The 18,819-nt window shown below is 35.4% G+C and overlaps 1 protein-coding gene across 5 annotated transcripts in view; it reads right to left on the bottom strand.

Moving 5' to 3' along the window:
- Positions 1 to 6,469: 6,469 nt before the first annotated feature.
- GAB1 (GRB2 associated binding protein 1) overlaps positions 6,470 to 18,819 on the bottom strand; it is a 136,609-nt gene continuing 124,259 nt past the window's right edge. For 2 of the 5 annotated variants that reach the window (XM_024208544.3, XM_024208542.3), the window contains 5 exons: positions 13,893 to 13,982; positions 11,405 to 11,498; positions 10,916 to 11,039; positions 8,060 to 8,182; positions 6,470 to 7,057 (listed from right to left, as the gene is read on the bottom strand). In XM_024208544.3, coding sequence (XP_024064312.1) covers positions 6,899 to 7,057; positions 8,060 to 8,182; positions 10,916 to 11,039; positions 11,405 to 11,498; positions 13,893 to 13,982 — 590 coding nt within the window. In that variant the 3' untranslated portion in view covers positions 6,470 to 6,898. Of the gene's footprint in view, positions 7,058 to 8,059; positions 8,183 to 8,805; positions 8,882 to 10,915; positions 11,040 to 11,404; positions 11,499 to 13,892; positions 13,983 to 18,819 lie in introns of all 5 variants that reach the window. The other 3 variants (XM_024208543.3, XM_024208546.3, XM_024208541.3) reach the window with 2 other exon arrangements.

Here is an 18,819-nt window from a genome sequence, read left to right as displayed (position 1 = left end):
TTTCAACCTTCATTCTTAAACAAAAAAAGTTTTTAGCCCTCGTGGCTATAGAGAAAGCTTCAAAATGTGAAACCAGTGCACCCGAAAGGCTAAATACAATTTTAGAACCTAACTGTAAGTACCTATGGTTGAAATTTTTGCCCTCAATATATTAATTATTGATAACTAATTTTAAAACTGACCTTGAATATATACCATAGCCTTGTGTGTATTATATTATACTTGTATTTTTGTAAACTAGCCATTTTGGCCATAACATGCAACCTTATGGGAAGCCTCAGTGGAAAGACCAAGACTGAATGACTATCTCACCAAGTCCAGATCAGGGTTGAGGCCCTTGAGCAGGACAGTGTGGGGAAGTTGGCACTTCCTCTATTTATGTTATATTGTTTTGTTAACAGATGTCCTTCTCAAGGTTGTCAATTCAGCACCTTTCATTAACACAAGGAGGAGAGAAAAAGTCCTACAAGAAGCATTTGATTGGCTGACAAAGTTTCCAGTCGTGTGGCTATCCAACATAACTACAGGTTAGGGCAGTGGTTTTCAAACTTTTTTCCTGGTGACCCAGTTGAAGAAAACTGTTGATGCCTGCGACCCAACGGAGCTCGGGATGAGCGGTTAGGGGTGTGTGTGGGGGGCTCAGGAGTGGGGCAGGGGGTTGGGATGCAGGGTTGGGGCATGGGCTTACCTTGGGCGGCTCCCAGTCAGCGGCACAGCGGGGGTGCTAAGGCAGGCTTCCTGCCTGTCCTGGCACTGCAGACCATGCTGCACCCGGAAGCGGCCAGCAGCAGATCCAGCTCCTAGGCGGAGGCATACAAGGGGCTCCACGCAGCTCTCGCCTGCAGGTACCGCCCCCCCCCCCCGCTCCCATTTCCCTCCCCGCCCCTCCCACACATACCACCCAAGGACAGTTGGAAAAGAGCCTCAGACAGCATATTTTAAAACCTTTTATATAACAATGTTCAAACTTTCATGGGCCCTTTTCAAACTGGATACACCATGTGTTCTCATTTTCTTTTTTTGCAGACATAATTTACATGGGAAGGGCTTAGACACACCGATGGGTGCTATTAAATACCCTAAAATATACAGAAAATGTGCTGATTAGTTGTGAGTAATAATTTTATACTTGAAAGGTGGCTAGAAAATTAAATGTGACAGTCTTCATTCTAGCACCTTTGATGCCCATATTTTATACTCTTTAGGAAAAATATGTCTCAGGCTAAAATCAATTACCTTTTTATTAATTCTGTTTTTGTAATATTTTCTTTTTCGTTTTTAATAGAGAGGGAAAGGCACTGGTTAATGGTCTCTGGTTTAGAAACAGGAAAATAATTCTCTTGGCTGTCAAACATTGCATAAGAAACACTAGCTTAATTTGAATTTACCAAAGTGCTTTTAGTTTATTATCTCTTGGGTGTACACATTACATTGCAAAATTCATTTTAAATAGCTAGAGAACAAAAAGTCAACCAAATGCATTTAATCTGAAAAAGGATAGGCAATAAACTCTTTCCAGGTAATTTAAATTAATCTGCTACTTCTGTCAGCAAATTCCTAAATGAAATCTTGACAGTTATGTTCACAGAGATTTTCTTTAAAGGAGAAACTAAAAGTAAAATCAAGTGCAAACAGAAGTAGGTTATCCCTTCATCTGATGGCACACCTCTCCGCTAGTCCCATATCCCGCCCATCTGCTGTCATCCCACTTCTGGTATTGTAAATCATCATCAGAAATGCTGAATCACAAAAACAGATTGTGGGAAACTATTCATGTCAAAGAAATTAATCAACACATCTCAAGCTTTCTTCCTTTATTTTTATTGTCTCTCCCCTTTGGCCCTTGACAAGTTGAGACCTATACCTTGAGATACCTAGCTGCTTGTTCAGTTTTAAAAACCAGCTTGGCTCTATATTTCATCTGCGCCAATTAAAATAATTTTCTGCCGAGGGTGTAACTGTTCGATGGGCAAAAAATGAGCACTTTTCAGAACTCACTTTCTGGTTAATATTTTCACACAATAATGAAGACAGGCAAGAAAGAAACCTTTATAAACATGTTTAATGCCACAACCTTGAACCATTGAGCAAATGAGGAAAGCACGGAGGTTACACGTCCAAAGCTCTCTTTGCCTTTGGATATTAATCAGTTGCTCTGATTTTAAGGGGGAAAACCCAAACAAATTCAGTTAGAATACAACAGCCTTGCAAAACTGTATTCGCTCGAACACGCATGGTAATTTTTTTCTTTTTTGTAATGGGCAAGTAAATATCATTCAGTTTTTCATAAAAAAATTAATAATAAAAAAGGGGATAGAAGACTTGTCCCTGGGCTGGTAAGTTTTCAGGACAATTTTGTAAGATTGCAATGTAACAATAACAGGTGTTGGCTCTACTTAGAGCCAGAAATACTTTCAACACAACTGACTGATGCAATCAGCAATAGCTAACCTTACATTTAATTGTGATAAAAATCTCACTTAGCTCAGAATGCAGTGAGAAGGCTTTAGACTTGCCTGTGGCCCCTTTTAGGTAATGAAGCTATGAAATCTAAATTACGTGATTAAAATGGCAAGACTATGATTTGTCTCATAAGCCATGTGTGTGGCAGTGTCAAAATTGCCATAAGTGGACAGAATATTTAAAAAAGCTAAATTTAAAGAAATTGTGCAAAATAAATTTCTGCAGTGAGTTAGAATATAATGAATACACTCCACCTTTTTCCACCAGTGTCACCTTATAAGCCTTTCACATAGCAGGAACACTATTATTTTGTGGCTTGCACATTTCAACAGCTTGTGAGGTAACACTCTTAATAAGCAATAGATTGTGAAAGTGTGGCCATTAGTACTTAACAGAAAAGAAACTGTTGACATGATGACCTTTGGTGACACTGAAATACAGGAATACTCTAGGCACTACAGAGTTTTTAGTTTGCATAAATTTCCTTTTGATTTGTCTCTCTCTTTCTGTAATAGACCAATATATACTTTTTAAAAAACTGCCAAAATAAGGCAAAATTCTATTTAGTGTCTAAAAGCATACAAGGAAGCCTCTCAAGGAAGGGGAAATTGTGAGAAGATTTGCTAGAGACGTGCCAAATTTCAATGGCTAAGAAGAAACCAACTTTTACCTTGAAACTGAAAAACATTTTTGAGTTGCTCACATTAGATTCAAATGGCATTTACTTTATTTTAATAGATTTTGCCTTGTGCCTTAAATTACCATTGTTCATTGTAAATAATGTGACAAACGATGCAGCCATCTAGTAATTCACAATATACTATACTAACAAAGCAAAGCAATCTATAGCTTACCTGTTCCTTGAAAAGAACATAACACATCGCCAAGACAAACTCCTATTGCATTCACATCTATTGAGGTCCTCATAATAGCACCCATTACTGTAGTACCTGATGCCTCCCTAAAGTTAATAACCGAAAATCACAATAGGCCAGTAGTCAAGCTTTGCCTCTGCTTCCTCCAAATTTAGAATTCAGCACATTTTAAAATGTCAGAATCATAGCAACAGAACAGATGAGCATGACAACAAATAGGCGGCATACAATTCTACTTTAGGCTATGTTATTGGAAACGAGGTACACTATACAGTATTAATACCACCCTCTCTTTGAATGTCCTTGTGGCAATACAAGCTGACAATAATGTAATGCCAAAAATGAATATGAAAAATATATTAAAATCCAAAACAGTCAAGAAAACCACTACAATATTATTTTTAAAAGCATTATGTCCACACTATCTGTAGAGTCTGGAAACTGGTGTTTGATAGTTTCTCTTTTAGGAAAACAAAACAAAAAACAAAAAAATACTAAATTTTTGCTCATTGAAACTAACATTCTGGATGTTATTGAATTAAAAAGTCTAATAAAATGGAAGCTATAACTCAAGTGAGGACAAAAGCCCACACCAGATACATCATTCACTACAAACTATGCCTTTTGTCTCATCAAAGAGGGCTAAAATTTTCAAACTTGGGTACCTAAAGTTAAGCACTGATATCAAAAGGAGTCACAAGTGCTCAGAACCTCTGAAAAACCATTCATTTTAGGTACCTATATATTGATATTGGTGCGCAACTTTAGGAAACCCAGCTTTAAAAAAAAAATTGGCCCTGAAGCAGTGAAATGGTTGAAAGAGTCAAGGAAATCTTCAGATTGCTACTTGTTTACTAAGAAGCAGAATACTGGAGATAAAAATGTCATACTGAAAAATTGATAGTGCACAATCTTGACTGAGCCGCACTGTCAGGGAGTGAAGGAGGGACAGAGGAGCATCCCCTTCCAGGGGGTAGAGAGATTCTCTTTCACAAACACCTCTGTGACCCCTCCCACCATCCCCAAACTTTCCCACCTGTCAAGAGAATTAAAAGAAAACTCTGAATTTCAACCCAGTGTTTTGAGGCCTCCTCAATGTGTATTTCCATATGAGGGTATAATTTTGGCCCCAATCCCCCTTATGGTAGCCCTTTGATAAGTACCATATTTATTGTTCAGAATAAATGAAAGGTCTGATTCTCCACTAAGATCAGATTAAAACAGGCGTAACTCCTCTAAAGTCCTTGAAGGACTGGTGCGAGAGATAAATCAGGCCCCAGCATCTCTGCTTTAATAGTATAAAAAAATTAGAAATTAGTATCCTAAATAAGACTACCCCATATTACATGGAGTACCAAACACATGCTTTGCTTATAGATGCTTCAATTGCAGTATTGGTGAAGAAAATAAGGAAAGTTTGCTCACCAGCGAGAATAATTATGCACAGTAACACTTCAGTCCTTGAAAGTGATGTGCATGAGTGGAAGCCTGATATAGTTGTTTCCCCCCCCCCCCTTTTTTTTTTTTTTTTAAAGACAGTCTAGTCATAATTAGCTCATACCTAGTTTCACTCAAGACCATGGCAATAATTCCATTGGCTTCAACGGGACAGGAATTTGGTCCAATTTTGCAGTTTGGGTTTTTTTCTCAACAACTTGCTTTTGAAAATATTTTTAGGCTTAGTTTTTTAGAAGTACTGTGTATTGTATCTACAATCTAGCAACTTCACAGAAAAAACTGTTTGGTAATTTAGGCACTTTTCCCATATACCTTAATTTTTATTGTTTTCTGGTTCCATTGGACAGAGTTTACACATCAAAATTGAACAAATTTGATTTATTTAAAATTCACCTCAAAATGCATTGTATTTAGGGTTTTTTTTTTTTTTTTTTTTTTTAAAAGAACATTTAAAGCATCAAAATATTACTAATTTAAAAAGAACCCTTGTTAAGAATAAAACAGTTTACATACTGTAGGTTGGAAAAAAGCCTATGGTAGATTAGGCACAGTACTAAGGCCAGCATGACAGAAAACAAGACTAACACACTCATTCAACATGTAAAAGGTCTGGACAAAAAGAGAGAGTTTATTTAAAGGTATCTGTGTAAAAAAAAGTGTTAGTAAATTTTCAATCCAGACATAATTAATAAATTTAAGTCATTTATGTACTTGAAGAAAATCTATTTTCTTCCTGACAGCTAAATTATGGTTCTAAACCAAGGCAGAGTATTATTTGGAACTGGGATAGTGAATAAAAAGGATCACAGTACACAAAGCTTTAAATCCTGTACCAGGAAAAAGCAACAAGGGGATCAGTTAGGTATAGTATCTATTTTATAAAAAACAGATATAAAATATCAGTTGCATAGGGATCTAAATATAAGGCAAAGCAGAAGATTAAGTAAAATAAAGATTGTAGAAAGGGCACTATAGTGTCAAAACATAGTATTTCCATTTGAATTACTATCTAATTCAAAATCACAGTATCGTGCTAGTACTACAAACAGAGAATGTCAAACTGTCCCATTAATTTCAAATTGAAAACCAACATTAGGACTTCTAAGAAATATAAAACTAAGTTCATTGTCTAAACCTGATCAGTGTATTAGCACAACAGTGCTTGGTACGTACCTGATTATTTATATATTCTACCTTCTGTAAATAATATCAAGGTTACTACTTGTTAATAAGTGTGAGATCACAACATTACTGCATGCCATCAGTGGTTTGCAGGTTTACTCAACAATTAATTATTCAGTCTTTAAAAGTGTAAGATCCCACCCTGCAGAATCTTCACCCAATGAACACAGAACACTGTCATTAATAAAATACATTAGACATTCCACCACTAATAACTAATGTTTAAGCCATGTTGCTAGATCCTAAAACCAATATAGTTCATTATTATTAACTCACAGCAATTTTTGTTAGGAAGGTAACCTGTAGACTTCCAAATATTCTTTGCATGTATTAAATATAAAAACAGTATGTAACTATCGTTTATTTCTTGACATTTCAAGTAGATTATTAAACTGTGACACTACTTCTGCTAAATCATTTCTAAGTTGTTAACATGAAGTTCAAACATTAATTTCCATATCTACAAGTAGCTTAATTAACCTAGAATTGTAGTGTAAGAAAAAATTCTCAAAATGAATTCGTCATTAAAATTCATTAACTGGGAATACCTGAACCAACATTTTAACTGAAAAAGTGCATAAACATAGTAATACTACAAATATGTTAAATGAAGAACAAAAGGTTTTCTGGGAGCCAAGCAATACTATTTTTACACATTATTTACATTTGATGAATTATCCAGAGACCACAGGGCACAATTTAGGATCTTAAGATTTCTTTGATGTATTTAAAACGTCCTCTGACTTAGATTTCTTTGATAAATTTTAAGCGTTCTTCCATCAATTCATTCTGGAAGCAACACACCAGTGAATTGCCAAGTACTGTTCAGTCAAGCAACATGGCAGTTATGGTTCTGTATTTCATCAAAATTCATTGGGATAAATGATACTTCTTTTGTTCTTTGAGGAATAGTAGAATTTTCATTTTACACTTTTAGTTGGGGTTTCAGATTCTGTAGACTGCCTCCCATCAGTCCATGCTTCTCGCGTGCTCTTCAGTGCTAGTGTTTTCTGTTGGTCAACCACAACATAATCCACTCTTTCATCTGCCACACTGCTCCCTGAACCACTGCTTTTTTTCTGGAAAGGGGAGAGTGAGAAAAAGGCAAGTTAACCTATATTTACAATAAAATGAAGCCAGGTTCATTTGCAATAGAGCTATGAATGTAATAAGTATTTTTAAAAAAATAATACTACATACACAGAGTACTACCTACTCTATTCAACATATTGCACGTGTTTTTGTTGAACATAATCTCACTTATGCTTGAGGACAATAAAACACTGAAAGACATCTCTGATAAAAACTTAGACTTTGTAACAAGACATCAGGCAACACTGATGATCATGTATAATAGCGCTCAATTTTGCTGATACTGGAAAAAATACAAATGAGGGTTGAGAGCTGTAGGGAAATCCAAGTGGGAAGGTATAATCATAGAATCGTAGGATTGGAAGGGAACTCGAGAATTCATCTAGTCCAGTTCCCTGCACTCATGGCAGGACTAAGTATTATCTAGGCCATTGATACAAACACAGCCTGCTTAAGATTTTATTTTAATAGCTCCCAGTTATACGAGATAAGGCTTGTATAAAATACTAAGATTCAGGATTCCAGGGAAGAAATCCCAAGAGAGAAAATACTTGATCTACTGTGCACTCACTGAAAGTTAAACCGAAACTTCGCTACGTGTACTGAAGTTGTAGACACAGGCACTTCCCATACTGATAAACTACAGTGACAGTTATGTGACGCGAGATCTGTGTAACTCTCAGAAAGAGATTGTGAGTAAAGTTGATCAAGGATTTGACTTCTCTTATCATGCCTTGACAGACCAAGGTAATAGCCCCATGCAAATCTGTCATTAGGATATATTATAGCTTTGCCAGAAGGGTGCAATATTGCTTCCATGACTGGCCACAATAGATATCTGCTGGCTAATCATGGCGAAGCTGCTGGGCTGCTTTTCTTTTTCATTGAGTAGGATAATCCAATCTAAATTTGCAACAACTCATACATTCTTCATGCAGCTCAGTTCTGTACATCAGATCAACTTTCTTTTGAACAGTCATTTTGTTTACCTTACGAGGTGGAGTAGATTTCCCAGAATCTAGATCCAGATCTAAGTATTCGACTTGTTTATCTCCTTTGGGTTTTACCCTAGGGCTACTTCCTCCATCAAGACTGTTGCTGCCGAACAAAATCTGAAATTATAATGAAAAATAATCAAGTCAACAACAATGAACATTCGAACATTCTGCTCAGTCTATTAAACACTATCTACATAGTCAAGATTTTGGAACTCATCAAGGAGATCTCCTGGTCTGGTAAATAATTCATATTTTATAGCCTATTATTAATGATCTAACAATATTCTAAACAAAAATTAGGTTTAACTAATGTTGATCTTGGGACACAGAGTCAAAAGACAGGGGAAAAATCAAGTTTCAGGTAGACACTCCAAAAAGATTGTGTCTAATTCCTACATATGAGTGAGCTAAGGACAGTCTATGGATTTTCTGATTGGCACTCTGTGTCTCGAGTTTAACATTACTTAAGTAAAGAATTTTGTATTTCACTATATCACTATTAATAGTCATTTGATAAAAACTCAGCCTTACAATACCGGTAAAGTTTTGAAAAAAATCTTTTGCATTTCATTCAAAAACTATCATAATAACTAATATGAAAATCCAAAAGAATTATTCAGTTGATAAAACAGCAGGATTAATCTAACTCTAGAAAATTTAGACAGGGCTGCCTAAAATGAACTAAATTGTATTGCATGAACCTAGTTTTCAATTAGCCCAGATTTTTACCACCTCACCTCCTCTGTCCTCTCCCAGCCTGATCCCTCCCTCTTAACAGGTGTTATAGGAACAGTACAATAGAAGGACTCTTCTCTAAAAGATAAAGAAAAAAAAAAGGAAGACAGAGGGCAGCAGTCAGCAAAAAATGAAGAGCAAGGCAGAAGGAAAGACAGGGTAAGGCTGACAGCAACTTGAAAGAAAATGCTGAATATTGCTCATTTAACTAAATTAAACAGAAATATGACACGTAGTAACAAGATACATTAAAGTAAATGAAGGAAAGGATGAGAAAATTATGGACCCTTTTTTAAGTTGTAGTTAAAACAATGAAGTTTCCAAAAACTTTATATAATCAGTGCATTTTATAAACCTAAAGCTTTGTAGCCATCTCAAGATCACTGGGAAAACCCCCCAATGCTTAAAGAGTTAATTTAGGGGGGTTGTGCCGTTCTGTTTTTTTTTTAATTCCATTACACAATTTATTCCATTATCACCAATGCCTTTAACAGTAGGAGGTGACATGAACAAACAAAAATGGCTAGGATTAAAAAAACTGAGCCAATTAAGCATCTGAGTTGTTTGTTAGGAACTTCTTTGAAAGGGTTTACTATATTTCATTTATAAAATACAAGTTTTATTGTCTGTACCATTGTTTCTGGCATGTGTAATAGCATATTACTCTTTATATAGAAAAGGGGCTATATTTCACACAATTACACAAACAGGATGTGTCCAATAAAAACAAAAACCAAAGTCTTAAAATATAATTAAAAGAAAAACAAAAGGGATTTGGTACCATAATCTAGAAGAATGAGAGATGTAAGACAGTAGAAAATTTTATAAGCAATGGGCCAGTCCTTTAGATATGAAATTAAACACATTCATTTAAGTTTTAAAATTAAATTTCTTAAGTGGCATCTTGGTCTAGTGGCTTGAACACAGAATCAGCAAACAGAAATTCCTGATTTTTAATTCTGATTCTGCTACTGATTTGCTGCATGGCTAAAGGTAATTCACAATCACTGTGTCTCAATTTCTCCAGCTGTAAAATGGAATATATCACTGCTTACTTACCAGTAACTCCTTCACAAGGCTGTTGTGAGGATCAGTTAATGCCTGCACAGTGCTTTCAAATATTACTATTTGTATTTTAATTCCTACTAAATAAGAATCTAAGCAACACTTAGATATTAAGTGATGAGCACTATGTAAAAAAATTAAAATAGCTAAGATGGGCCTGAGTTGAAAAGTTTGGCTACAGATGATATGAACTTTCCCAAAGTTCAATGGTGCTCTGAACTATATTTTGGTTTAGGACAGTACTACCTTTTATTTTAAAATGCTACTGCAAATTCTTGCTTCTATTTGGGAAAAACATGCATCACTCATGATACATTTCAGTGAACACCTAAACATAATGTAAACACAGCTAACAACTTCTACACTGTATCTGATGTGAGCAAGTGAAATGAAATTTAATTCACTTTTGCTAACAATTTCTTGGATGACTATACTGAAAGCAAAAAGCTATCTGAAGAAAAAAGTAGACAATATAATCATTATCATTTTATCTTGTATATAAAATATCTCCTTTAAAAAAAAAAAAGAAGTATAATAAACATATACATATTTTTAGAAAAACTTGAACAAGAAATATCAATGGAGATTTCTTATGACTTTTTTGTTCCTTCCGTGGTTCTTGCAATGTTTACTTGCAACATTCCTTTTTCAGAAGGACTCTGGAGTGGCTTGATAACACTAGCATTATTTATATCCACTGAAACAGATTACTTACTGACACGTAGCCCAGGAACAAAGATTACAGAAAGGAAGAGACAGAAACCTTGGGAAAGAACATATTTTAAACCACTTTGTCCAAAAGGTGTCCTACTCTCAACATATATTGTGGACATACTAACATTCCTCTTTATTGAACAACTCTACTCTTAACATTCTCACTGCTACAGTGTTAAAACAAAGCTAAAATTCTATAAAGATAAATGGTTTTTGGTTTTGATGCAGAAAATGGAAAGAAAGGTTTGTTGACTGAAGAAGGATTTGTGTTTGCATAATTTAAAAGTAAGGACTGCACAGGAAGAGAGTAGTTAAGATGTAGATTTTACATACTGAGTCTTCAGTGGACTGATTTGGATTCATGGGTACATAATTCTCTTCACTGTCGTGCGAGTCACTGCTGGAAGTTGTGCTATGAACTGAATCCGGTCTGGGAGACATAGGAAACCTGGAGGAGCTAATTACCAGGAATTATTTTACAAACAATCAAACTAGAATATTTTAAAACTCCTGGTAAACAAAAAAAAAGTATATTAGAGCTTAAACTCTTATTTGTCAGCTTTACCAGGGTTGAGTTTTCTGGTTATACGTTGTCTTTTTTATTTAACAAATGATACCGAACAACATACATACATATAGCTGACACATGCTTGCGCTTGTGTACACACACACACACACACACACACACACACACACGCACGCACAAAGGAAATCTCAGTCTCTGCTAGAGAGGCTGAAAAAGGAAAGATTGCAGATATATTTATTAATGCTCCAGTAAAAAGAAAATAAATCCTCTAAAGTAAGAAAAGCTAAAAGACTTACTCTCGTGCAAAACTTCGGGTGATAGGAGATCTAACTGGGGCTTGCAATTCTTCCCATTCTGGCAGAGGTTTTATTTCTAGTGGAGCTGGTTTTGCTATATAACAAACAAACAAACAAACAATCTTAAAGCACAGAACATTTGAAAACAAATCCAAATTCAGCAGCTATTCTAAGGCCAACAATGCACAGAAATCAATATAATTACTTTTATTTTAAGTTGCCACTGAGTAAAAGATTTGCATATAAACCCCAAAATACACTTATCAGGAAATGTTCATTTCTGAAAAAGGTTTCTGAACTACTGTCTGTATTATAAACTTTCCAAAATAATTATGATGTTGTTAGTAATGAGTGCTACCACTATTAGAGAATTTTGAAAGGTGAATATTAACGTGTGATTCTATTCTGAAAAGGGAATCTGAAAATGGCACTCTAGGATTCTATGTTTATTGTGCCACAAAGACTCATCAAATTGGCTCAGTTCACAAGTAAAAGGTAGGGTTGGTTGGTTGCTAGCCTTTTATTTAAAAATTGCCAGTCCTGCAAACTCTTAGATCTGAAATATTTTCTTGGCTCATACACCTTTGTCAATAATAAAGACTCTGCAGACCCAATTCTGCATTCACTTACACATTTGCAATCCCATTGTTAAGGCTGCAGAGGTGAAAGTGAAGGCCCTTTAACTGGAATTTAGTTAACAAAATTGATGAGGCATGAGTCATAATAGAATCCAGCTCAGTCTTCCATAGGTGATTTAGTTCTCTGTACTGCTTAACTTGAGAGAAAAGCAGAAGAAACATACCAGCACCATTAACATCAGATGATAGGATTCTGAGTAAGGTGCATTTTTACACAATTTTCAGAGCTTAAACTAAAACGGAAATTAAATTTAAGTGATTTTGAGTTGTAAAAAACCCAATGGATTTCTGTACTGCAAGACTTATAGGGAAGTCTATTTATCATCAATCTTAATTTCTATCATACTTGACATTTAAAAATTCAAATATTATTTTGAGAAGGTAGTTATGAAATTATTATGAACGCTATTAGAGTTTTTTCACAAAAAACCCCCCAAAATTAAATATCAGCTACACAGGATTGTTGACAGCCCATCTGACTGCTCCAAGACCAACCTACTTACCAATATCAAACTTCAGCCAGTTTAAAACTAGTTCATACACAGTGAAACCTGTCAAAGTGACCACTTGTGGGACTCACAAAAATCAATTGCTTAACAGAGGTGGTCTTATAAGGGGGAGCAGAACTGTACTCATTTCAGCTAGGGGGACTATTTTGGGGCAGTATTAGGATAAAGGGTTATCTAAAAAGGTCAGCCCTTGGTACAAATTTCTATGTAATTTTTTTTTTAATTGAAATGTTACAGATAAGTGATTATTGGACTTAATCGCACCAAACTGTTCTCTACTGCAGTTCAAATGCAGTAGAGTCACCTACATGTAGCTCAAGAGGTATCAGCATACATCAGTAACTTACAATGAACATCAGAACTTACTCTGCCACCTTAATTCATGCTTAGCAGCAACTTATTTATCAGGTAGTCCCATTGATTTAAAAAAATCCCAATAATTTATTTCCGTGAATTACTTAAGGAATAAGGTACTACTCAACGTGAGCTAGGGTGGCAGAACTGAACCTTACCTAAGCAACAAATATGCTACCGGATGAGTGGCTATGGTGGATACCAGCACAGCCCAAGTGCTTTATAAGGCATGAGGCTGAATGGCAGCTACACTCAAAGAGCCCAAGTACAACTACTGTATCTTTAAAAATGCAGTAAGGTCTTGATCCAAAGCCCAATGAAATCAGCAAGATTCAGTCGATCAATTTAAATGGACTTTTGATCAGGCTTTAAATGCACCTGATGAAGCATGCTTAAAAAAAAAAAAAAAAAAAAAAAAGTTTGACATTTGTAATTTGTCCTAGCCCATGTGACTGTACTGGATACCAACACAGTTACTGTCTACAATAAACCTGTCAGACTCCACCTTCGTAATGCTCATTTAAAAAATATAAATGAAATCGCTGTACTAATAGTCAGTCACAGGATCAATCTCTTTGACTGCACCTTGACATTTAGCTAACAGCAGATTATTAACTTGCGACATTTATGTTCTCTCTTAATTAGAAGTTCTTTCAAACAACATACTGGTAGATCACATACCCTTGCTTCTAAATAAACAGATACAAAATTAAATCTGAAATATGAGCAGCTATAAACTGAACAGAACAAAACTTGTATGTATAAGTGTTAATTTCTGGTAAATCTTTACTTATACTATTCAGGATGTAAGAATGTTTTCCCCTGCATGGGAAACACTTCTGATTAGCAAGTAAAATGTGTCCAATATCTTAGATTACAACATTAGCAGTGACAATGCTTTATTACAGTTTAACCTTTAAAAGAAACATACTTTTTTTTTTTTTTTTTTATAAAGCCCCATACAACATGCAGTGCTATAGTACATACCCTTTCTTCTTGTAGCAAAGTCACCTATGGTTTGTGAATCAGTTCGCTCTAAACCATGTGGTTTAGGTCTTAAAATTTTAGGACTTTGACCTAATTGGTAAAAAGAAGACTCTCTTAATATAATGTTCGTTTTATAATTGGAAAAATGGAATTCTGTAAATAAGCAGCAGAACCCCTTGCAGAAAGGCTAACTGCATAAGCATAAGCAAGCTGCTGAGGGAGAGTTTTACAGCCCAGCCAGGTCTCATGCCAGGGTTAAGCACAACACTTTAAAGGAACAAAACATTGCATGCAAGAAGCTTGTCGGAAGCAAGTAAGATGTATCTAAAAGGTAGAAAGCTATTAAAAAAAAAAACCAGACATTTCTGTTGAATTACAATTTTTAAAAGTCGTTTTGTATAAAAAATTGCCATGTTAGAGGAACATTTAAGAAGATACGGAAAATGGTTATCCTTTAAAATTTAGGTTAAAATGAAATTGTAAAAGATAGTTTACATGAATTTCCACTATATTAATCCTTAAAAACCAACAAAGTCCCTTTATTTTTCTTCCAGATAAGTCTTTTGGGAGTCTTTTTCATACTATATTTGCTGACCTGTCTCAAGCTTCCTTCTGACCCTGAGAAAGCAGACATGACTTTCTCTTAGTGTCAAAGTCATTCTGTAGAGGACTAATTCCAGGTTTAATTCTGGGCCATGGGTTGTGATATAAACTTAAGTCTGCATATGTCCAATCCAGAAGAACTCTCATTGATGTTAACAGGAGGTCTGCATAAAGAGCTAGAGTAGATCGACTGTGGCTATGTTGATGTTATAAATAACGCCAAACGTTTCAGATCTGGGTTCCTAAAGACAGGCTCCTGAATCCATATTTAGGAACGCAAATAAAAAAGTGTCCTAATTTTCAGAGGCGCTTACTACCCGCTGCTCCCACTTATTTTATACCTCACTTTAGGCACTCAGGTTTGAACAATTTGCCACAAACTTTTCCTATAGCTATTTATTATTCAGTATCTTACTGTTGTATTCATAGATATTGTTATATTCGGATGACATGCTGCCCTTTATGACCACTGTATTTTTGACCTTTGTTTCTCTTTCTTACCCATCTTCCTTTCTCTGGTTCTCCTCTCCCAGCCTTGTCTTTGTTTCTCTCCTTCTTTTGCCCCTCTGCATTGTTCTCCCTGAAGCAAATCCCAAATCTTCCCCCTCCCTCCATGGGCTTCATTACCATTCCCTTCCCTGTCCTAGCTGCTCAAAGGGGGGGAGAGATAGCTCAGTGGTTTGAGCATTGGCCTGCTAAACGTAGGGTTATGAGTTCAATCCTTGAGGGGGCCATTTAGGGATCTGGGGCAAAAATCTGTCTGGGGATTGGTCCTGCTTTGAGCAGGGGTTTGGACTAGATGACCTCCTGAGGTCCCCTCCAACCCTGATATTCTATGAAAATGATCAGCAATGAAATAGTTAATGTTAAATGTCACCATCAAATTTAAGAGGGAATGAGACTGGTGGAGAGCAGTGGCTGGAGAGCAGGGAGTTCACAGCTATTGTTTCAGGCTATCTGCAGACTCAAAAAGACAACACTATATCGGTTTATAATTGCTTAACATTTAAAATTATTAGTAACAAAAACATCCAAACATAGGCCAGAATCTTGACATACTTTAGGCCTAATCCTTTAAAACAGGTCAAACAGCAGATACTATTTCAGTGTATTTCACACAGGTTGAGTAACTACAACAGCTAACTAGCTAGGCTTAACTACAAACTCCTGCTAAATTGTGAAGTAAATTTCTCTTTTACTTTTTTCTTCTATTGTATATACTTTACCCCTATAAATTTGCAATAGAGATACAGTAGCTCAAGCTATAATATCTGATACAACATTATACTGTGCTATTACTAGATTACACAAGTCTTAATTGACACCTTTTAGATGCAAGAAACTATATTAGAAAATTACAGCTATCAAAAGGCATTCTGTAATAGACCCCTTCAAGAAAGTTTAATTGCCTAGGCAACCTGACCACAAAATACTCCATATAGTTCATACGAGGTTGTCTATTTTAAATATATATATATGTGGTCAACGTAAAACAGGGAATCACCACAGAGCAGGTCTGTTTCTAGTGGGGGCTTGCCAGTATCTGTTCTTAGCCCTACACTATTTAACATTTTTAATCAATGACCTGGAAGAAAACATATAATCATTACTAATAACGTTTGCAGATGACACAAAAATTGGGGGAGAGGTAAATAATGAAGAGGACTGGTCACTGATACAGAGCGATCTGCATCATTTGGTAAAGTGGGTACAAGCAAACAATATGCATTTTAATATGGCCAAATGTAAACGTACACATCAAGGACCAAAGAATGTAGGCCATACTTAAAGGATGGGGAATGCTATCCTGGGACGTTAGCTGTGAGATGTGCTAAGTGTTTCAAAGAGTTCAGCCTAAATATCATATAGATTTTGAGTCAAGAGAACTGACAACTTCTTAGACAAAAATAAAAGAGTTTTGAATTGTCTTGTAAGCTAAAGATTTTAACCACTATTTGAAACTTTGGTTCAAGTGGCATAAGACCTGGTGGTACTGGTGAAATTCCAGAAGAGTTAGAATAGCTTCAAAATTATTACCTACATGTTACGTTCTGGGTTTCCTGTGTGACAGTCTTGTGCATGTATCAGTGGCAAAACTTGGCTATGAGTATCACCTGGCCAAGGTAATTCAGAACTGAATTTACACTCTGATAATTAAATAACTTGTCTAAACTTCTAAATCCTACTGTAGAATTGTTTGGTTGAACTGATGTGAGCAGTCCCATAATTCCATTGGCATATAAGCTTGATTGGAAATAAATAAGGATAGATAGTTCCACATTGATACCAGAATCACCCACACACTCATACTAGTAAAGAACTAGGATAAAAGTTTGATAAAACTGTGAATTAATTTAACTGATTTATTATCTCTTGAAAACTAACATCCCACAGTGTGGTCAATTTTTCTGTCTGTGAACACCAGAATCTAACCATCTTTATTTTGCTTTTTGTAATTTTTTTAAATCTGCTTTAAAAGCTATTTTGGCTAATACAACTCATCAATTTATAATAATTCTTCACTCTGCACTTATGCTAAGGAGAACAGATCCAGAGAATAGTGAGAAACCTAGCAGAGGTAAGTGATTAATTAAATTATTTAGCCAATGTATATTGCGTAACCTATCTTTAATGTGGCTGGTAGATGTCCAACCCACTACCACGACTTGTTATTTTAGGTCGGTTAATGATTCAATGTGGTTTTGAGCAACTTCCTCAACCTTTCTATGTTGCAGTTTTAATATTGGGTATATACACTTATCTACGTCACTCTTAATTTATTGTTTGCAAAGGATTTTGAAATCCTCTATGCAGCAGCAGGAAGAGCAACACAAAGAGCTTTCCCATGTCTCAAGGGCTGAACATACTGAATCCACAGTACTTTCAGCTCCTGGCATCAAAGGAGACTGGGGCCAAAACAATGACTTGGTGGCAACATATTGTTCTGCTACCAAACTGCAAGGATTACCCAGTTCCACTATTTCAATTTATCAGATTTAAAACTTTTGTAGGAGACATTTTTGTACAAATTAAAAACAAAGACTATCTCTGCTCTGTCATCAAAAGACCTTTATATCATTCCTCTTTCCGTCTCTCTCTAAATATATATTTCTATGCATCTATCATCATTAGTATCAAGGCTTCCTATTAATTACCCAGAAAACATCAGTTCTATCACTATCTCAAATTTTTCTATCATGCCTCTGACTGATGCATCTGAGTACTGTAATTAAATTTCATTAAGTGTTGATGAAATGTGGATTCCATGGTGGGGTCAGCTCTTTGCTTCTCCCAAGTTGTAGGAAGCTCCTTTTAAGGAGGATGAAGTACAAAAGCAATTAGCTCATACTCCAGTAGATTACTTTCCGAGCAGAATGAGTCTTGGTGACTGTCTTCTAAGAGAGATGAGGGACTGTTCTTCAGCTTTATTTATTGAGGGTTGGAGGGTAAAGAGATGCATTTTGCATTGCACTCCAAAGTTGCCTAAATTTGGGCTCATTTAATCTCTGGTACTTCAGAATAAAGCAAAGGATCTTACATATTGTTTTAAAAGGCATTTGTCTGGTAATTTAAGTCCAAAATTTAAGTTTTGTAAATTATTTTTAAACAAAAACTTAATATACATTTTTCATGAAAATAATAATAAAAAAACAACGAAAACAATTTTGTTTAAAACATTACGTTGCAGCATTTGCAACTGGATACTACAATGTTGTACTAATATGCAAGAAACAAAAATTAAAAAGATTATAAATGAAATGGATTATAAAACAGAAGTGAGACTAACTAGTGTACTACAAAAGGCAAAAAAATAGAGAACAGTGTTTTTGGTTTTAATAAGCAATAATATTTGTAACTGTTAAATAGATTTGTTTAATAAAATACAATTTAAGTTGGCAATGTAATGCTCTACACAGATTCCCCTTCATCCATACATAAATTATTTTGGGATACAAATATTGTGCAATGGGACTTCATGCTGGAGGGTAACTAATAAAGTGTAGTTTTCTGAAAAATTGTGGTAAATAAAACTGTCAAATAGAAAGAGCACTTATGGATCTAGTGTCAGAGTGTACCCAATCACACATGATTTCTCCTCCAGAATTTCAGACTACCAATGCTCCTTTTGTCTGAGAAATTGTTAGGAGTAGCCCATTTGGCACATACTATTTTTTTTTAATCAAACAAAGGTTTAAACTGAAAACAGAAGCCTTAATATCAGAGGGGTAGCCGTGTTCGTTTGTAACCACAAAAACGAGGAGTCTGGCGGCACCTTAAAGACTAACAGATTTATTTGGGCATAAGCTTTTGTGGGTAAAAAACC

Source organism: Terrapene carolina, unplaced genomic scaffold (assembly GCF_002925995.2).
Source record: "Terrapene carolina triunguis isolate 2854851 unplaced genomic scaffold, T_m_triunguis-2.0 Scaffold66, whole genome shotgun sequence".
NCBI lineage: Eukaryota > Metazoa > Chordata > Testudines > Emydidae > Terrapene > Terrapene triunguis.
This window is presented reverse-complemented; position numbering and strand designations above follow the sequence as displayed.